Here is a 21,716-nt window from a genome sequence, read left to right as displayed (position 1 = left end):
GATGATATTATTGCCTCTCCTGTGGGATAAGGGGGATTAAATGAGACAAAGCACTTAGCCTGGTGTCTGGTACATACATATGGCTCAGTAAATTTCATTGAAAACCAAAACTTCCAAAGCAACAAGAAAATGGGTGAAAATTCCAAAGGTTTACATGAGTATACATGTTTCTGTTCAACAGTTATTGGCTAGGCCAGACTAATCAGAAAAATGAATGATTCCTTTACTTAAAAGTCCTCTCAAGACAAGTCTTACTTTTCTTCAAATCTCAGCAGTTTTCACCTCACCAAACTTAAGGTGCTAGCCGTGGCTGTCAGCCTGAGATGCTCTTGACTTTCTAGAGGCCTCCTGGGGGTGCCTTTAGTGTTTTACAGAAGGGGCCAGGATCCTAACCGCCTTGTGATACATGGGCCAAGCATGCATGATGAAGAATTATTGTACGCAAAATTACTGTATCCATAGCCTGTTGTGGAGACACACTAGACCCGACTGATACAGTACTGGCTTTAAACCTTTGATGGAACATAGTGCAGGTGGCGCAGACCCCTCAGTAGGCCAGTGAGTGAAGTGACCTCAGGCCTCTGTGTCTGTGATGCCCTAGGAAGTGTGGAAAGTAGGCAAGCTGGAAAGTATGTGTCCCTTTGAAAGGGTGCAGCCATGCCTCAGTTTTAACCAGTTGCCTGCTGTTGCTCTAGCTTCTTATTTTTTTCAGAGAAAAATTGGGTATCCAGATTGTTATGTAAAATTTCTCTATTTTAAAGCGTGGCTCAGGGCACCTGGCTGGCTCAGTCAGTGGAACATGCAACTCTTGATCTTCGGGTTGTGTGAGTTTGAGCCTCAGTTTGGTTGTAGAGATGACTTAAAGAAGTAAAGAATCTTCCCCCCAAAAATGTGGCTCAGCTTTTTTCTTTAACATTATTGAGGTCAAAGCAAACAGATCAGGGGGCTGGATTTGGCCTACAGACCATTGGTTTGTAATCTCTGCTATAATTATTTTAGGAAGTGAACTAAAATGTTATAGAAGTGAACACTGAGGTCTATAACTGCACTACCCTGCATATTTGCTGATCTCTGAGAAGGCTGTGGAAAGAAAGCACCAGGTGTGAGCTCATTTTCTAGAGTATGGAAAATGGCAGCATCACAATAGAGCTTTGGGGGAAATTTGTCTGTTTGGGAGGAGGAATTCTATGGGGAGAAATCCTGGTAGCTGCTTTTTGAGCCCACTGCACCTCGTGGTGCTGGCTCTTCTGAGTGGGAGTGAGGGCAGCTGCACCACCAGAAGAAGCCTCAGTATGATTCCACTGCTAAGCCTAGCGTCTGGGCCCCCCCACTCTCCATCCTGCTCTCAGAGATTGGAATTTGCCCGCAAAGCTGACAGACAACAAAGTTCCACCCCGTAGAACGTCTTGGTTTTTTTTTTTTTTTTTTTTTTTAGATTTTATTTATTTATCAGAGAGAGAAAGGGGGAGAGAGCCAGCACAGGCAGACAGAATGACAGGCAGAGGCAGAGGGAGAAGCAGGCTCCCCGCCAAGCAAGGAGCCTGATGTGGGACTCGATCCCAGCACGCCGGGATCATGACCTGAGCCGAAGGCAGCTGCTTAACCAACTGAGCCACCCAGCGTCCCTAGAACGTCTTGGTTTATGTGGCTTTAGAACCCTACACAGCTCCACAGTCCACAGCTGTGGCCATCTGTGCTTTAATGGGGTTGTTTCAAGGGTGTCCCAGGAGTTAGGCCACAGCCTCACCTAGCCAGTATAGTTCAGATACTGCTTGAGTTCTCTGGTTGGTTTCAGATTGTCACTCATCACTTAAGAATTGTCTAAAAAGAAGCAGCCCGTTAAAATGTAAAGGAACAAAGTTTGTGTCTCTTTTGCATAGTTGTTGCATACATTGATAATATCTGGACAAGACTAGATACTGTGTTTTGATGTGTATCATATCAAAATCTATAATGTAGGATACTATAGGACAGTGTTTCATTTTGGTTGTATTCGGTGGGATTGAATGCAGAAATGTACTGTAATACATGTTTTAAAATGTTGCTTTTTAGGGAAACAGGCTCATCTTACTGGCTAGAATAGTTTGTAAACTCTCTGTTGTTTTAACCTCTCATCAGAGAGGAAATTGCTTTTTTTAAGGAAGAATTTTAACATTCTTTTAATCAGCAGGAAATTATTGAGAGTGTTATAGGTTGTGAAATACTTAATAGTTATCCATGTCAGTTTGTGCTTATGTGAATGACCATTGTATAGGGCCGAATGCTAACCACTGTTCAGATTACGGACATAATCCCTTAAAGAGAAATTTTCATATTTGCTGTAACAAGTAGGCCTACTATTAATCATTTTTCCGGGGATGCCTGGGTAACTCAGTCGGTTAAGTGTTTGTCTTCTGCTCATGATCCCAACATCCTGGGATCTTGGGATCAAGATCCTGGGATCGAGCCCTGCATCGGGCTCCTTGGTCACTTGGTCGGTGGGGAGACTGCTTCTCCCTCTCACTCTGACTGCTGCTCCCCCTGCTTGTGCTGTATCTCTCCGTCAAATAAATAAATAAAATAAAGTAAAAAAATTCATCTTTTCAGATGGTTGCCATTTTTGTGGGTATGTAAATTGTTGGCTTTGATTATAAAGATGCTTTTTAATATTTTTTTCCAAAGATAAGTATTTATAACTCTTAAGAAAAGGATATTTTTTCCCCTTTTAGCTCTGCCTTGTTTGTATCCTAAAACAGCTTGTTTATACAAGGATTCTTTGCTCCCCTCTTAGCCCTTCGCCTCCCACACCCGTAACCCCTCTTTTTGGATGATAAAGTGATGGGGGTTTCTTGTCTTTTTTTCCCCAAAGAAAGGTGCTCCTCCTCACCTTCTGGCAATGTCCTTGTTACCTACCAGTGACGTAGTGGAAAGAGCACAGCCTTTGGAGAAGGCAGATTTGGATTTGAGTCATGATTCTGCCATATGCCCATTCTTTAGGTTGTTTTCTTACCTGTAAACTAGAGATCATTACAGCTACCTTTGAGGACACAATTGTTCAGTAAATGGTATATGATAGCAGTAGTGGTGAAATTAATGGTAATTTTGGTGTTGGTGGCACCTGAGGTTTTAAAAAGGTAGACAGAGCTGGCAGAGAGCTAGCAGCTTCCAAGACCTCAGAACCGGACAGAACCCAAGCTCTTGCTTGACACCTAATCCGTCTTTGTTTTTGTTTACCCTTGTTGCCTTTTCTTTTTTTGTAAAAAGGCAATTATATTATCCTTCTATTTTAAAGACTTGAAATTAGGATTGAGAAATGAATAAAACAGTTCTTTGGAGCCACTAGGGAAGCTTGAGTTAAGCTTTTGGGTGCTTCAGAAGCTCTTTGTGAACAAGTTAAATAGCTATCAAGTGTTCTGAATGTGGTTAGCCCCTCAAGTGTGAAGTATCATTTCCTGGTGGGAAGGTTGTCATCATTTCTGTAAATACAAACAGATTTGATGACTAAGGTAATTTTTACCATTAAATTCAGTGAATTACATTTTTTTTTCTATTTTACCTAACAAATACTCATTTAATATCTAGTCTGTGCCAGGCCCTGTGCTTAATCAATTGAATACCCTCCAAGGAGATATTGAATTATAGAATCTAAGAGTTGTAGGGCTTAGCCTTTTAATTGAATGAAAGTCCTAAAGCCTTAGAGCTGCGCTGTCCAGTAAGGTAGCCACTGCTAACTGTAGGTGGCTGCTAACTACTTGAAATGTGGCTAGTCTGAATTGTCATGTGCTGTTAGTATAAAATGCACAATGGATTTCAAAGGTCTAGTTGGAGAGAAATATGTAAAATAGCTCATCATTGATTTTTAAAAATATTGATCATATATTTTAAAAATACTATTTTTGATCAGATTAAATAAAATGTATTAAAATTTCACCTTTGCTTTTTCCTTCATGTGGCTTCTAGGACATTTAAAAGAACTTGCAGTGTATTTTTATTAGTGCTGTCTTTGACCTTCAGTGACTTGGCAGTGTTACTCATCTAGTTAGGACTCCTAACTCTAGTTAGGCTGTGCAAATTATATATCATCTTCCTGTGAAGATGGCAGATAATGTTTGTTTTGATGAAAATGGTGGGTAATTCAAACACATTTAAAGATTTTATTTATTTGAGAGAGAGCGCGTGCAGGCTGGAGGGAGAGGGAGAGAGAATTCAAAGCAGACTACTCACTGAGCACAGACGCAGGTCTTGATCTCACGACCACGAAATATGCCTGAGCCGAAACCCAGAGTCAGTTGCTTACCTGACTGAGCTACCCAGGCACCGAACAGGATTGAATTGACCCTAAGGATTAAAGTTAACACTAAGGACTTTGAAATAAGGTACATTTTAAATTAAGCCTGAATTGTTAATCTGGTAGACTATTTTAGCTTTTCAGATTTGGGATATTTTAAGAATGGAAAACTGTAAAAACATACTCACAGATCTAGTAGCTTAAATCAGTTTTCCCTTTTTCCTAAGCATTCACAAGTTGTTTTACATAGGTGATCACCGATCCCCCAGTATTTTACTGGGGGTGTGTTTAGGAGGTAGGAGCCAAGTTTTGTGTATATATTTTATCTTCTTGGGTAGATTGGTTTGGTATAGTGAAAGTGACTTCTTTATTTAACAGACATTTGAGCAAGTGTGGGCTCAGGCTCTGGAAACGCAGTGGTAAGCAAAGCATAGCCCCTGAATAGAACTACAACCTTTTTGGTTTTGTTTTGACTTTTTATTTGGAAATAATTCCAGAAGTACAGAAGTTGTGAGAATAAAAATTATACAAAGAGCACATCCTTTATCCATATTCACCTATTAACATTTTCCTCCATTGGCTTTATTTGTTCCTGCTCTCTGTGCATGTATGTGTGTGTGTATGTTTGTGTACATGCACATATGTACACATACATACTATACATTTTTTCCTGAATCTTTTTAGATTAAGTTGGCATATGCTTTACCCCTAAATATTTCATTGCCTAGTTTCCTAAAACTAAGTTTAGCCTCACATAAAACTGTAGCACGGGTATCAATTCAGTAAATTTAGTAAATTCAATAAATTAAACATAATGGAATACTTTTCATAATCTACCTTCTGTCTCTCATTTTTGTTAATTGATCATTCTTTTATAACATTTTCCCCACTTAGTATAGGACCCAGTCTAGGATCAGTTATTAGATTAGTTGTTATATACTCTGTCTCTTTTAATCTGTGATATTTTTCTTGCCTTTTTCTTTTATAACATTGACATTTTTAAGATGACATGCTCACCTTGTCTCCACCTCTCTCTCTCTTTTTTTTTTTAAATAGAGCATTTATTGTTTTGGCTTTGTTTCTTTCCTCACAAGTTTCAGGTTCTGCATTCCTTTTTTTTTTTTTTTTTTTAAGATTTTATTTATTTGAGAGAAGGAACACAAGCAGAGGGAGAGGGAGAAGCAGGCTTCTGGCCGAGTAAGGAACCTGACACGGGACTCAATCCCAGGACCCTCGGATCATGACCTGAGCTGAAGCCAGGTGCTTGAGCACCTGAGCCATGCAGGTGTCCCTCAGGTTCTGCATTCCTGACAGGAATACTGTAAAGTAATATGTTTTCTCGGGGTGACCTGCCTGGAGGTGTATGTTGTCCATCTTTCCCTCATTGATGTTAATTTTCATTAGCTAGTCATGTTATCGTTTGATTTATCTACTGTGTAATCCCCCCACTTGCAACTAATAAGCTGTTTTTGGGGGTATACTTGAAGACCATTCATACATACTACTCTTTATCCAAATCTACTCCTAGATTTAGCATCCTTGATGATTTTTTTCTTGAAGCAGTCTGTACTGTGATATCTGCAAAATGATGTTTTCTTAAGGCTTCAGCACTCCTTGAGTGTTTACCGGTTGGATTCTACCGTACATAAAAGTCCTCCCTTCTCCATTTATGTATGTATTTAATACTGATAGCAGCTCGTGGGTTCCTGTTTTCTACAGGCCTGTAATTCATTACTGTCCTTAATTATTTTACTCAAATTGTATTTTACTCAAATTGTCACAGATTTGGCCAGTGGGAGCCGCTTTAAGCTAGCTCCCAGGTCCTTAGCACAAGCTCCCATCATTTTTGAGTACTTCCCCTACTCGGTGGTGTAACACCATGTTCTGGGTAGAGCTACGGTTCATATGAGACCTTTAGGCACCCTAGTGGCTTCATTGTCATGTGTTTGGTGCACCTGTGAGGATAAGCGCAACCTGCAGTTACAGCATATGGAGGGTCCTCTAGCATGGTGGGTAGAGGAAAGGCTTGGTGGCAGGATTCAGGGAATGTTGTTGTCAGTGGAAGCCTCCAGAGAGGAAGTGCCATCAGTACCCATGTGTACAGGATCAGTGTGGCTTTGAGAAGCAGTGGGAGGAAGGAAGAAAAGCATCTCAGGCAGATGGATGATCATGGTATCATGCCCTAGGAGGAGGTAGCACAGGACAGCCATGCACGGGATTACAGCCGGCTCTCTTCTGTTGGGGTGCAGAGTGGAGGCGACATGATCAGATCTGCATCTTAGAGCACTAATTCTGTGGCTGTGATGTTGGAGGAAGGCAAGACCAGAGGTGAGAGAGCAGCAGGAACTTGGAGCCCTAACGTTGATGACAGTATTAAAAAATGCCCTTAATAGTAACTAATGCTTTCTGACTTAGTAACGGTTGACATTTAAATTTTACTACAGCCCTACTATTATTTCCATTTTGTAGGTGAAATTTCAAAGGTGTGAGGATTGAGTATATTTCTTAGACACTAACAGATGGCAAAAATGGGGTGGAAACCATGAGCACTTCCTTTCACCCTGTAGTTGGTTGTGCAAGAATGGGAAGTCAGGGATCACACCCTGGTTTCTAGTATTGTTACTGAGTGAATAGTGGTAACATTCATGGAGAGAACAGAGAGCATTTGGGGAAGGGTTGTGGTGAGGATTTCCTTTTTGAACATATTGACAATTATCTTTGGGCATATCCAGATGGTGCTCTGTAGTAGGCAGGTGGCTGTATGTGTCTGGAGTCTTGCAGAGAGCATGATGTTCAAGATACCGATTTGGGAATTCTCAGCCTTTAAATGTTACTGAATGCCTAGTAGTGGATACAATCACTGGTTAAAAGGATGCAGAATGAAAAGAGGAAGCAAATTAGGACAAAAACCAGACGGACGTTAATGGGACAAAAGAGGTGGGAAGAAACCAGGCTAGTATGTTGTCAAAGAGGCTAAAAAAAAGAAGTATCAGTCAATATTGTCAGAGGCTGCAGAGATCAAGGGGGCATAGGGACCAGAAAAATAAATGATCTAGATTTAGCATCAGAGAGATAAGTATTTCAGTGGAGCAGTGATAAGAGCCAGATTAAAGCAGACTAAGGAATGAATTGTAGGGAGAAGAGTACAGGGTAGACAGAAAGCCCATATGTGTGCCAAGAATGTTCCCCAACATTTCAGTTTTCCTTCATGTTCATTAGACAGCTTTTATATCGTGGCTGGAGGTCATTAAAGCAGTCACTAATGGCTCTTTTTATCTGTGGTTAGGCCGAATCTCATAGATATGGACTTTGTGACCACTTGGTAGACAGAAAGAGTGTCCATAACCCTTGACAGTCTTAGCTTGGAAGGAAGAGGAGAGCCAGCCAGACACCCAGTTGAAGCCGGCAGTTTGTGTGCAAAATGAAATGCCCTGCCTGTAATCAACATTGAGTTTGAGATTACATGGTGATTGTTTTTCAAGTATCTACTTAATTATAAACCAGCAAAAGTAATACTGATTTCAGTATTTTCCTTAAACATTTTTTTAAAAGATTTTATTTATTTTATTTGACAGAGAACGAGATCACAAGTAGGCAGAGAGGCAGGCAGAGACAGAGGGGGAAGCAGGCTCCCTGTGGAGCAGAGAGCCCGATGCGGGGCTCGATCCCAGGACCCTGAGATCATGACCTGAGCCGAAGGCAGAGGCTTCAACCCACCGAGCCATCCAGGCGCCCCTCCTTAAACATTTTTATTTCTTAATTTGTTTTTCAAAGATCCGTTCAGTTCTTTTTAATTAAATTTTATTTTTTTAATGATTTTTTTGTTGTTTTAATTTTTAATTTTTTATAAACATATATTTTTATCCCCAGGGGTACAGGTCTGTGAATCACCAGGTTTACACACTTCACAGCACTCACCAAAGCACGTACCCTCCCCAATGTCCATAATCCCACCCCCTTCTCCCAACCTCCCTCCCCCCAGCAACCCTCAGTTTGTTTTGTGAGATTGAGTCACTTATGGTTTGTCTCCCTCCAATTCCATCTTGTTTCATTGATTCTTCTTCTACCCACTTAAGCCCCCATGTTGCATCACCCCTTCCTCATATCAGGGAGATCATATGATAGTTGTCTTTCTCCGCTTGACTTATTTCGCTAAGCATGATACGCTCTAGTTCCATCCATGTTGTCGCAAATGGCAAGATTTCATTTCTTTTGATGGCTGCATAGTATTCCATTGTGTATATATACCACATCTTCTTGATCCATTCATCTGTTGATGAGCATCTAGGTTCTTTCCATAGTTTGGCTATTGTGGACATTGCTGCTATAAACATTTGGGTGCACGTGCCCCTTTGGATCACTATGTTTGTATCTTTAGGGTAAATACCCAGTAGTGCAATTGCTGGGTCATAGGGCAGTTCTATTTTCAACATTTCGAGGAACCTCCATGCTGTTTTCCAGAGTGGCTGCACCAGCTTGCATTCCCACCAACAGTGTAGGAGGGTTCCCCTTTCTCCGCATCCTCGCCAGCATCTGTCCTTTCCTGACTTGTTGATTTTAGCCATTCTGACTGGTATGAGGTGATGATTTTTTTAAATTTTATTTTTTCATTGTTCCAAGATTCATTGTTTATGCACCACACCCAGTGCTCCATGCAGTATGTGCCCTCCATAATACCCACCACCAGGCTCATCTAACCCCCGATCCTCCTCCCCTCCAAAACCCTCAGATTGTTTTTCAGAGTCCACAGTCTCTCATGCTTCGTCTCCCCCTCCGATTTACCACAATTCACTTTTCCTTTCCATCTCCCTATGTCCTCCATATTATTCCTTATGCCCCACAAATAAGTGAAACCATATGATAATTGATTTTCTCTGCTTGACTTATTTCACTCAGCATTATCTCCTCCAGTCCAGTCCATGTTGATACAAAAGTTGGGTATTCATCCTTTCTGATGGAGGAGGCATAATATTCCATTGTATATACGCACTATATCTTCTTTATCCATTCGTCTCTTGAAGGGCATCTTAGCTCTTTCCACAGTTTGGCGGTTGTAGCCTTTGCTGCTATGAACATTGGGGTACAGATGGTCCTTCTTTTCTTAATTTTTTAAATCCAAGAATAGTGGACTTACAATGTCAGTTAGAGCTATACAACAGACAACAGAGTGATTCAACAATTCTATACGTCACGAATGCTCACTACAATAAGTGTAGCTACTATTTGCATGATAGATCATTATTACAGTATATTACTGACTGTATTTCCTATGCTGTACTTTTTATTCCCATGACCTGTTTATTTTATAACTGGATGTTGGTACCTCTTAATCCTTTTCATGTATTTCGCCCATTCCTCCTTCCTGCTGGCAGTTACTAGTTCTCTGTGTTTATGAGTCTGTTTCTGTTTTCTTGCTTGCTTGTTAAATTTTTTTTTAGATTCTACTTGTAAGTAGAATCATATAGTATAGATCTTTCTATGATTGGCTTATTTCAGTTAGCATAACACCCTGTAGGTGAATGACAAGATGTTATTATTTTTTGTGGCTGAGTAATACTCCATTGTGTATATATACCGCATGTTCTTTACCATTCAGCTGTCAGTGGACACTTGGGATATTTCTGTAACTTGGCAGTTGTAAGTAATGCTACAGTAAAAGTGGGGGTGCATGTATCTTTTCAAATTAGAGTTTTCATTTTCTTCAGGTAAATACCCTGCAGTAGAATCACTGGATTGTATGGTCGTTCTATTTTTAATATTTTGGGGGAACCTCCATACGGTTTTCCATAGTGGCTGCCCTACTTTACATTCTCATCATTAGTGAAAAAGGTTTTTTTTTCCCCTCCACATTCTCACAACACTTATTTTTGTCTTTTTGATATTAGACATTTTGACAAGAGTGAAATGCTAATTCATTGTGATTTTATTTTCATTTTCAGGATGAGTGATGTTGAGTGACTTCTCATGTGTCTGTTGGTCATCTGCATGTCTTTGCAAAAAATGCCCATTCAGGTCTTCTGCCCATGTTTTAATTGGAATGTTTGGTGTTTTGTTTTGTTTTTGGTGGTATATGCATTTTTTATATATTTTCTCCCCTTCAATAGCGAGTATCTTCTTCCCTTCAGTAGGTTGTCTTCTAGGTTTGTTGATGGTTTCTTTTGCCGTGTAAAGGCTTTTAAGTTTGGCGTACTCCCCATAGTTTTTCTTTTGTTTCCCTAAAGGGAAATCAAGAAAAACGTTGCTAAGGTTGATGTCTAAGACATGACTGCCTATGTTTTCTTTTAGGGTTTTTATGCTTTCAGGTCTCACATTTAGGTCTTTAATCCATTTTGAATTTTTTGTATATAAGAAAGCAGTACAGTTTCATTTTTTTGACATGTAACTCTCTGGATTTTATTATTTTTTTTTTAGGACCGTTTATTGAGGAGACTGTTTTTTTCCCCATTGTGTATGCTTGCTTCCTTTATTGTAGATTAACTGACCGTGTAAGCCTGGGTTTTTTGGGGGGGATCTGTGTTCTGTTTCATTGATCTTAAGTGTCTATTTTTATAATTACTATACTATTTTGATTACCTTTGTAATATAGCTTGAAATCTAGCATTGTGATAGTGCATCACTATTTTAAAGAGGGAGAAAGAGCCCAAGAGAGAGCAGAGAGCACAAGCAGGGAGGTGAGGAGAGGGGCAGAAGTGAACTCTCTGCTGAGCAGGGAGCCCAATGTGGGGCTCTATCCTAGGATCCCATGATCATGACCTGAGCCGAAAGCAGACGCTTAACTGACTGAGCTACCCAGATGCCTCACAGTCTTTGTTTTAAAGTTTATTTTGTCTGACACTGCTAACCAAGCTTTTTTTGGTGGGGGGCTTTCATTTGCGTGGAATATTTTTCTATCTCTTCATTTTCAGTCTGTATGCGTCTTTTTGTCTGAAGTTAAGTTTCTCATAGGCAGCATGTAGATGGGTCTTTTTTTTTTTTTTAAATGCATTCAACCTGTGGCTTTTGATCAGAATATTTAGGTCATTCACACTTAAGGTAATTATTGATATATATGTACTTATTGTCATTTGTTAATTTTTTCTGATAGCTTTTGTAGTTATCTGTTTCTTTATTCTTTTGCTCTTCCCTCATGTTTGGTGACTTTTAGTTTTATGCTTGGATTCCTTTCTTTTTATTTTTTGATGTATCTCTTAGAGGTTTCTGTGTTGTAGTTACCTTGAGGTTCATATAAAACATCCTAAGTATATAGCAGTTTGTATTAAGTTGATGATTGTTAAAGTTCTATCACATTCTGAAGAATTGCATTTTTACTTTCCCATCCGTCTTTTATATGTTTTACATCTTTTTGTGACTCTCTTAATTTTTTAGATACAAATGATTTTTACTATTATTGCCTTTTAGCCTTCATACTCACAGTGTAAGTGATTGATGTACCATGTGTGCCTTTACACTTGAAATTTTTTCCTTTCATCGTTTTCTTACCTCTTGTCATGGCTTTTTCTTTTCCACTTAAAGATGTCCCTTTAGCATTTCTTACAAGGCTGGTTCAGTGGTGATGAACTCCTTTAATTTGTTTGTCTGGGTAACTCTAGCTTTCCTTTGATTTTACGTGCTAACCTTGTAGCATGGAGGATTATTGGTTGTTGGTTTTGTCCTTTCAGCACTTTGAGTACATCTTGCTACTTTCTTTTGGCCTGCAAAGTTTCTGCTGAAAAATCAGCTGATATCCTCATGGGTTTTTTTTTTTTTTTAAGATTTTATTTATTTGTCAGAGAGAGAGAGAGAGAGAGAGAGAACTCAAGCAGGCAGAGCGGCAGGCAGAGGCAGAGAGAGAAGCAGGCTCCCCACTGAGCAAGGAGCCTGATGCGGGACTCGATCCCAGGACCCTGGGATCATGACCTGAGCCGAAGGCAGCGGCATAACCAACTGAGCCACCCAGCCGTCCCTCCTCATGGGTTTTTTTGTTGTGGATGACTGTTTGGTTTCCTCCTGCTGCTTTTAAGATCTTCTCATTATCTTTAATCTTTGACATTTTAATTATAACATGTTTTGGTTTGGGCCTTTTTTGGGTTCATCTTATTTGGGGCTCTCTGCTTCTTGAACCTGGATGTCTCTTTCATTCCCTACGTTAGGGAAGTTTTCAGCTATTATTTCTTTCTATTATTTCTTCCCCTTTCTCTCTTAGCTCCTTCTGAGATCCATACCCTGGGAATGTTAATTTGCGTGATGTTGTCACAGAGGTCCCTTAACCATCTTCATTTTTTAAAAATTCCTTTTTGTTTTGGTGTTTAGCTTGAATGTTTTTTCTTACCTGTTTTCTGGAGTGCTTATTTGCAAGATAAAGAAGATTTGCTGTGGAATGGCCCTTCCTTATGTGTGTTCTTTAGACCATGTAGCTTAAAATTGTGGTTTCCATGCCTCTTAAGATGATGCAGGTGTTTACTTCGCATACTTAAAAATATTTGACCATCTAGTGAGTGAACACAGCAGAAATTATGGGATTGTATGGTATACACTACGTTTTTCCCCTTTAAAAAAATGGGAAATATATGTAGTTGAACCCTTGAGCAACATAGGTTGAAACTGTATGGGTCTACTTAACATGCAGATTTTTTAAAAATATTTTTTTATTTATTTGACAAAGATCACAAGTAGGCAGAGAGGGAGATTATTGCAGATTTTATGCAGATTTTTAAAAATAAATACAGTCAGTGCTATAAATGTTTTTTTCTTCCTTATGATTTTCTTAACATTTTTCTCTAGTTTTTACTCTATTGTAAGTGTAGAGTATATAATATGTCATTTCCAATACAAAATGCATATTGATTAATATGTTATTAATGATTAATTTGATTAATATGACTGTTTATGTTATCAGTAAGATTAGCAGTCGGCTATTAGTAGTTAAGTTTTGGGGGGAGTCAAAAGTTAAATACGGGGGCACCTGGGTGGCTCAGTGGGTTAAAGCCTCTGCCTTCGGCTCAGATCATGATCCCAGGGTCCTGGGATCGAGCCCTGCATTGGGCTCTCTCCTCGGCAGGGATCCTGCTTCCCCCCCCTCTCTCTGCTTGCCTCTCTGCCTACTTGTGATGTCTGTCTGTTAAATACATAAACAAAATATTAAAAAAAAGTTAAATACGGATTTTTTTTAAAGATTTTATTTATTTGACAGAGAGAGAGAAATCACAAGTAGGCAGAGAGGCAGGCAGAGAGAGAGGGGAGGAAGCAGGCTCCCTGCGGAGCTGAGCGCCCGATGTGGGGCTCGATCCCAGGACCCTGGGATCATGACCTGAGCCGAAGGCAGAGGCTTTAACCCACTGAGCCACCCAGGTGCCCCGTTAAATACGGATTTTTGAATGCTCTGGGGTTGGTGTCCATAACCCCTGTGTCATTCAGAGGTCAACTGTATTAAAACATGTATCAGTTCGTTGATTTTTTTTTAAATATTTTATTTATTTATTGGACAGAGAGAGAGATCAAAGGAGGCTGAGAGGCAGGCCCAGAGAGAGGAGGAAGCAGGCTCCTCGCTGAGCAGAGAGCTTGATTCGGGGCTCGATCCCAGCACCTGGGATCATGACCCAAGCGGAAGGCAGAGGCTTAACCCACTGAGCCACCCAGGTGCCCCGTTAAATACGGATTTTTGAATGCTCTGGGGTTGGTGTCCATAACCCCTGTGTCATTCAGAAGTCAACTGTATTAAAACATGTATCAGTTCGTTGATTTTTTTTTTAATATTTTATTTATTTATTGGACAGAGAGAGAGATCACAAGGAGGCAGAGAGGCAGGCCCAGAGAGAGGAGGAAGCAGGCTCCTCGCTGAGCAGAGAGCCTGATTCGGGGCTCGATCCCAGCACCTGGGATCATGACCCAAGCGGAAGGCAGAGGCTTAACCCACTGAGCCACCCAGGCGCCCCCAGTTCATTGATTCTTGATGCTGCCAGTTAATTTATGAATTGTTATTTCACTAGTTGCCTTTTTATATATGGGCGCTCAGCTTGAGTAGTGCCAGTGAGATTTGATGTTAATTTTTTCCACTCAAACTGTATCCTTAAATCCTGCCATCGTAGCACCTCTGCCAGTGGCATTAGAAAATAAGTGAAAGCCCAGCTGTTTAGGTCTGGCAGATGATGGGCCAGCAGCAGCGTCTTTTTAGTTAATTTTTTCTTCCAAGATTTTATTTAAATTCAAGTTAGTTAACATGTAGTGTAGTATTGGTTTCAGGAGTAGAATTTAGTGATCCATCCCTTAACATACAACACCAGTGCTCATCACAAGTGCCTTCCTTAATGCCCACTACGCATTTAGCCCATCCCCCCACCCACCTCCCCTCCTGAAAAGCATCATCATTAAAAACAAAGGAGTCTTCATTTCCATTTGCGTTTGCTAAGTTATTTCCTTTAGACTTTGGGTTCCCTTTACTCATACTTCAAATCCAAATCTTTTGGTCTCAAAGTACAAGTAGAACGTAAAACAGACAGGAGAGGTAATTCTTTGTGGTGTTATCATCAAGTCCTTGTTTTCTTATTACTTTAGACATCAAAATGACTTCTCTGCTCTGGGGAGTGATGTGATAGCCCTTGGGAAAACCTGAGTGATTATACACAAGTAGCATTTCTCAAGGCTAGTGAGATAAGGTTGCCAAAATAGTAATACTCTGTAGTTTTAATCTAGCTGGTGCTTTATTTTTTTTTTTAAGCATTAAACTGAAACTGAAGTTTTGGGGATGTCTTTTGGCTTTTTTTGTTTCTGAACCAGTGATCAGAAAAGTCTGGCTAAATTGAGTTTGTCAATTTTACGACTCGCCATTTTAACACAGTGACCGTTGCTATTTGAATGATGTGAAATATGTAATTAAATTCAACCATATTTTATTGAGATATTGTTGACACACAATGTTACAAGAGTTTTAGGTGGACAACACAGTGATTAACTTTGATTTCTTTTAATAGAAAATGAATGCGGTGTTGGAAGATCACTACTATCGGAAGGCTGGTTAGCGTCAATTTCCTAAGCGATACTTGACCACTATTTGTTCTGGCATGGCGCAGAGCACTCCACAGCTTGACATGCAGGTTCTCCATGACCTCCGACAGCGTTTCCCGGAGATTCCAGAGGGTGTTGTGTCTCAGTGCATGTTACAGGTAGATTACCTGATAGTGATATTAAGCTACAGTTCTCCTTAAGTTTTCTTGTCTTTGTGGAGGGCAGTGGGAGGTATTTAGAGCAGGAATTCTCAGCCTTGGTGCTATTGACATTTTGGCCTGGGTTATCTTTGTTGTGGGGCCCTGCCGTGTACATTGTAGGCTGTTTAGCAGCATTCCTGGTCTCTACCACTAGATGCCAATGGCACTCTTGCAGTTGTGACAACCAAAAATGTCTCCACACATTGCTAAATGTCTTATGGGAGGCAAAACCTACCCTACTGAGAACCACTGATTTAGAGGGGGAAAAAAAGGCCTGTAGCAAAACAAAAACTGATTATGTTCAGATTCCACCTTTTACAGTTTTGGAGTTGGTTGATCACTCCCCAAATTCTTAGATTTGAATTTTGAATCTCAGATTTATCATTCTAACTTTTTGGCTATACTTTTGAGCCAGTTTTTTAAAGTCTATAGAGAGTCCATTCCCTTTCTTACTGTTTTTCTAGTTAATAAATGCTTACTAACAGGTGATTTTAAGTGTAAGGCCACTTTGTCTAGTTTAATCATATTTCTTTGATTTTGTTGTCTTATATTGAAATATATCTTTAAATTGGATAGAATGTGTTTTCCCATTCAAGGGATAAGAGAGAAACCGGCCTAATACTCCCCTTGTTGAATTTTGCATCATCCTCCACAGGATCTCCATGTGTTTTGGGTTACAGCATTTCCCTGTTTGGTTCACTTTTGGTACAGTACTTTTGTCCACTGGACTTCCTCCCACATTGTCGGTTTGAATTCTGCCTTACTGCATCATATGCAGACTCTACCTTACTGCAGTGTAAGTGGCTCAGCTTATCACCTAAGCCTATATACTGCGGAGTTTAATTGCAAATAGAGACTCACAGAACAATTGTGGTAAAAGAGGTGCTTCCTAGCCCTTCTACTACGTTTAGGCCTTTGGGATTACAGTTTTTGTATTACAGCTTGCTTTTGTTTTTTCCAACACACATTCCCACTGTGAATTTCCATTCTTGACTTTAGCCACATTTTGGTCTCTGGTAGAGAAAAGGTGCTTCCCAAGGGAGTAAAACCAAGCATGAGTGAGGCTTTTAGTTAAATCCATTTCCTAGCAATTGCCTTCCTTACCTGTCCTCACCACCTATCCCCCAACTCTTTGTTTTTTCAAATTTAATTTATCCTTTTATTACCTGTATTTTTTCATGGCTTAGTGTCTTTATCACACTAAACTGAAGGAATGAACTTTACTGAAGGAATGAACTTTAAATTCAGCTTAATGAACATTTACTGCTAATTGACATTGACTCAAGTCTTCCTCTTCCTTGTTCCTTTGGGATTAATAGGAGTCTGTTGGCATAGAGACTTACCTTTGAGTGGCACTGAAAAGTTTTGCTGTTTGCATTTAAAGACTCAGTAGTTGACATTTAATATATAAGTTTTAAAGCCTCTCTCTCTGAGCCAGATATCATCTCTCAATTTAGGGTCACTTTTTAGGAGTATGATGCTTTTTTGCCTAGGTCTTTTCAAGAGTTTATATATGGTTTTTGTTTGTTTGTTTGTTTGTTTTAATTCTAACCTCTTAGGGCACCTGGCTGGCTCAGTCCATAGAGCATCCAGCTCTTGATCTCAGGGTCATAAGTTCAAGCCCCACACTGGACATGGAGCCTACTTTAAAAAAAAAAAAGGAAAAGAAAAAATAATTCTCACCACTTTATCCAACTAAGTAATTTTGTTTTATTTATTTGGATTTACTATTTGATAAATTTTGTATCCATTTTTTTTTCTTTTGAAGGCATTCTGCAGGTTAAAGATCACATTTGAATCTGTTTCAGTGGTATTTAAAAATGATTTCGTAAAGAAATCTTTTTAAAATTTTTTCTTCATAGGAAAATTTACTTACCTTGTCACTGTAGACATGCATTTGAATAGGCTGACAAAGCAACTTTGTATCATTGTGAATTTGGGTCCTATTTGTGAGGATACTGTTCAGGCTCCCTAATTCACTGTAGAAAACATGAAATTTCAGCAGCATTACTACAGTTGTCAAATAGTGAAGTATCCATGACTGCTTTAGGTTTCATATAAATGGGCTATTTTTTTTTAATTTTCACCAAATTTTTCCCTAGTTAGGAATAGTTTATCCCTAGTTAGGGATAGTTCTATAGGGATAGAACTATAGGGACCTATAGAGATCACAAGTAGGCAGAGTGTCAGGCAGAGATAGAGGGGGAAGCAGACTCGATCCGAAGATCCTGGGATCATGACATGAGGCGAAGGCAGAGGCTTTAACCCACTGAGCAACCCAAATGGGTTGCTCATAAAATGGGCTAAATTTTGTTCTCCTTTTATTCCATTTGCAGACATACTTTATTTTCACTTTTCATATTTTTTTCTTTCAGTTACCTGTCAGTGACATTTTTAGTAGGCAATCAGTTGGAACCCTTCGGATCCAAATTTGCTTAATACTGAGCTTCTCATCTCTTTAGCACAGTGATTTTCAAACAGGATTTTTTAAAAAAGGCCATACTCTTGAGTTTTAATAATTTTCTTCTTTTTTTAAAAATAATTTTCTTCTTAAATTTTGATAGTTACTTTTCTCTAGGGCTCAGAATTTTAGTATCACAGCTTTATATAAGGAAACAGATAGAAGTTATGTATGGACTTTTGATGAAGCCAGTTCTTTAAATTTCTAAGAATTCATTTTGTAAAGGTTTGTTTAACTGAATCTTTGTTTACTTCATGAGCTTTAATATAGTTACTTACTTTTAGCCTAACATCCTCTCCCTTGAAATTAAGGAGTTAGGAGACTGAGAATCTAGAACTGGCTCTCCTGTTAACTAGTTAAGTGCTTGTTCTCAAGCCATGTGTCCCTTTCCTCATCTGTAAATGAGTTGATTTGGAATAGATGAACCCTAAACGTTTCCAGCTCTAAAATTACAGCATTGTATGTTCTGTTTTAGGTTTAACCTTATTTGCTTCTCAGCAGAAGTAAAAGTGTCTCCTTTCATTTTTGTATAAAATGTGCTTTTTCCTAAAATCAGTATGCAGTAGTAGGTTTGTATGTGCGTATCTGTGTATTTATAAACTACAGAGAAAGTCATAGAAATTGAGAAATTTTATTATTCCAAAGGCAATGGATAATAGTGCTTTAGGCTAATAAAATAGTTGAGAATTTCATATTTTAATGGAAAACTACATTATATTTTCAAATTAAAAAAAGACGAACCTCCTTCATTAGTTACATTATTGTCAGAATGTCTAAAATGTCACTTTGGTAATACCATCTCTAAGTGTGTGTATAGTGACTCAAAAAATTCAGATCCTACAATGCTTGTGAAAGTTGACCAAGCTACTTTTCAGTGGGTAGAAAATGTGTGTCTGTGGGAGTGTGAATGAATTTCACTGAGGCAGTCGAGACTTGGTTTTCTGTTAAATAGCCTTAACTTTGGCAGTTCTGGAACCATAGTTCAAAAATGTGTGCTTGTTTTTACTGATTTCTTTGGTTAGCTTCATCTTTCCTAAGGATAGTTGAAGTTCTATAGGGATAAATTTGATGAAAAGAAAAGGCTGCTTTAGAATTTTTATTGTTTTGACTCTAGGAATTTTGTTATAATTTTTCTCCTTTTGTGGTTCCACTACCTTTCAAAAACTAAAGCATGACTATTTTCATGTTTTCTGGTTTTAAACTGGTGTATTCTGAGCAGTTATGGTGACTCCAAGATTGGCCCAACATGTTAATTTGTTGAAAAGCATCAGACCTAAAGTGAGTCCTGGATTTGGACTCCGACAACGTGGAGTTGAGTCACCGTGTTCATTAGTGGGTGCTTTCCATTTCTGTAGCAGTAGCGGGAGTACTAGTCATAGGAACTAAATGTCTGTGAAACAGTATGAATTGTTTGGGATCTCCTTGACAGGGTAGATGACTCTGAAGCTGTTTGTGCTTAAAATGCCATTCTCTACTTATTTTATGACAGTCGTATTTGCATAACCTGCAATGCTTGACTTCTTTTAGGATTTGTTCATTTTGTCATTGTTAATGTTACCACTTTTCTCCCCTAGAACAACAACAATCTTGAAGCCTGTTGCCGAGCCCTCTCCCAGGAGAGTAGCAAATACTTATATATGGAATACCACAGTCCAGATGACAACAGGATGAATAGAAATCGCCTTTTGCATATTAATCTGGGTATCCATTCTCCGAGTAGCTACCACCCAGGAGATGGGGCACAACTTAATGGGGGTCGAACACTGGTACACAGCTCAAGTGATGGACATATTGATCCACAGCATGCAGCGAGTAAACAGCTGATATGTTTAGTTCAGGAACCACACTCCGCTCCAGCTGTTGTGGCTGCTACTCCGAACTACAATCCATTTTTTATGAATGAACAGAACAGAAGTGCAGCTACTCCTCCTTCACAGCCACCTCAGCAGCCGTCTTCCATGCCCACAGGAATGAATCCATCTGCTATGCAAGGGCCTTCACCGCCGCCACCTCCTTCGTACATGCACATACCTCGGTATAGTACAAATCCGATTACTGTTACAGTGTCCCAGAACCTCCCTTCTGGACAGACTGTACCAAGAGCTTTACAAATTCTTCCACAAATTCCAAGCAATCTCTATGGGTCTCCTGGTTCTATTTATATTAGACAGACATCTCAGAGTTCATCAGGAAGACAAACTCCTCAGACTACACCATGGCAGTCCTCACCACAGGGCCCAGTGCCTCATTATAGCCAACGTCCTTTACCTGTTTATCCACATCAACAGAACTATCAACCTTCTCAGTATTCTCCCAAACAACAGCAGATTCCTCAACCTGCTTACCATTCGCCACCTCCTTCTCAGTGTCCTTCACCCTTCAGCTCTCCACAGCATCAGGTGCAGCCTTCCCAGTTGGGCCACCCAAGTTCCCACGTCTTTATGCCCCCTAGTCCTTCAACTACTCCACCGCATCCGTATCAACAAGGACCTCCCAGCTATCAGAAGCAGGGAAGCCATTCAGTAGCTTATCTCCCATACACAACATCTAGCTTACCCAAAGGATCCATGAAGAAGATAGAAATTACAGTAGAACCCTCTCAAAGACCTGGGACAGCAATGAACAGGAGTCCTTCACCTATCAGTAATCAACCATCTCCACGGAATCAGCACTCCCTGTACACAGCCACCACACCACCTTCAAGTTCTCCTTCAAGAGGAATATCCAATCAACCAAAACCTCCATTTAATGTTAATCCTGTGTATATTACATATACACAGCCCACTGGACCTTCATGTGCTCCGTCGCCATCTCCTCGAGTGATACCAAACCCAACTACAGTTTTTAAAATTACTGTAGGTCGAGCGACGACTGAAAATCTTTTAAATTTAGTGGACCAAGAAGAACGTTCTGCAGCCCCAGAACCTATTCAGCCTATTTCAGTGGTACCAGGCTCTGGGGGAGAAAAGGGAAGTCATAAATACCAGAGGAGTTCTAGTTCTGGATCAGATGACTATGCCTATACACAAGGTAATTTTAGCCCTTTTATGAAATTTAATCTTTGTAGTGAGGTGGCTTTTTCAAAATAAATTTCTATTAGCTGTTTAGTTTTAATGAAATGGTTAGGATTTATTCAGTAGTTCACAGTAGCATTGCTACCAAGAATAGGCTGAGACAAAAAGAGTGTCAGTGCTTCAGAGTTCTCTATAGGTTTTGTTTTAAAATTTGAAAATAGTGATCTAATAAGGCTGTTTTTAGGAAGAACATTCATTGGGACAAAAACATAGACAAATGAAAGTGATACTGTCAAAAAACAAACTACAGAATTGGAGATTCATAATGGGTGGGCTAATGTTTATCAAGGTTAAGAAATTTGAATCTTTTCTAACGAGACTGGCCTAGGGGGTGTAATATTTATAAGTGATACATATTTATAAGTGGGATTGGTGGTGAAGACTAATGTTGGATTAGTTAATAGTGGACGTAATTAAAGGGAGGATGGAATTTTTTAAAAGTCTATCCAGGTTTCAAGGTATCTGAGAATTTAATATTCTTTCATTGTGTAAGAGGAGTAGTAATTATAATTATGGTTCGATATGTCTGGTATTGAACCTGTTTAAAAACCACACAGGTATAGTTAAAAAATCTTAGGTTAGGGAAACGAAGGTCAACAGAGCAAGACGGACATATGGATGATGTCATTTTGGCAGGAGTTCCAAGAGCCAAATTAAAGCTTAATAACATTAGCAAGACACAAGAGTAAATGCCAGCTCAGAATGGAGGACAGGGTTTCTTTTGAGTATTTTAT

The 21,716-nt window shown here is 39.4% G+C and overlaps 1 protein-coding gene across 6 annotated transcripts in view; it reads left to right on the top strand.

Moving 5' to 3' along the window:
- The window catches only part of TAB3 (TGF-beta activated kinase 1 (MAP3K7) binding protein 3), an 89,885-nt gene that overhangs the window by 43,943 nt on the left and 24,226 nt on the right, over window positions 1-21,716 (top strand). For 5 of the 6 annotated variants that reach the window (XM_059156766.1, XM_059156768.1, XM_059156764.1 and 2 more), the window contains 2 exons: window positions 15,214-15,405; window positions 19,483-20,938. In XM_059156766.1, the coding sequence (XP_059012749.1) occupies window positions 15,304-15,405; window positions 19,483-20,938 (1,558 nt within the window). In that variant the 5' untranslated portion in view covers window positions 15,214-15,303. The remainder of the gene's footprint in view (window positions 1-15,213; window positions 15,406-19,482; window positions 20,939-21,716) is intronic. The other variant, XM_059156767.1, reaches the window with a different exon arrangement.

Source organism: Mustela lutreola, chromosome X, assembly GCF_030435805.1.
Source record: "Mustela lutreola isolate mMusLut2 chromosome X, mMusLut2.pri, whole genome shotgun sequence".
In the NCBI taxonomy this organism is placed as follows: domain Eukaryota; kingdom Metazoa; phylum Chordata; class Mammalia; order Carnivora; family Mustelidae; genus Mustela; species Mustela lutreola.
This window is presented reverse-complemented; position numbering and strand designations above follow the sequence as displayed.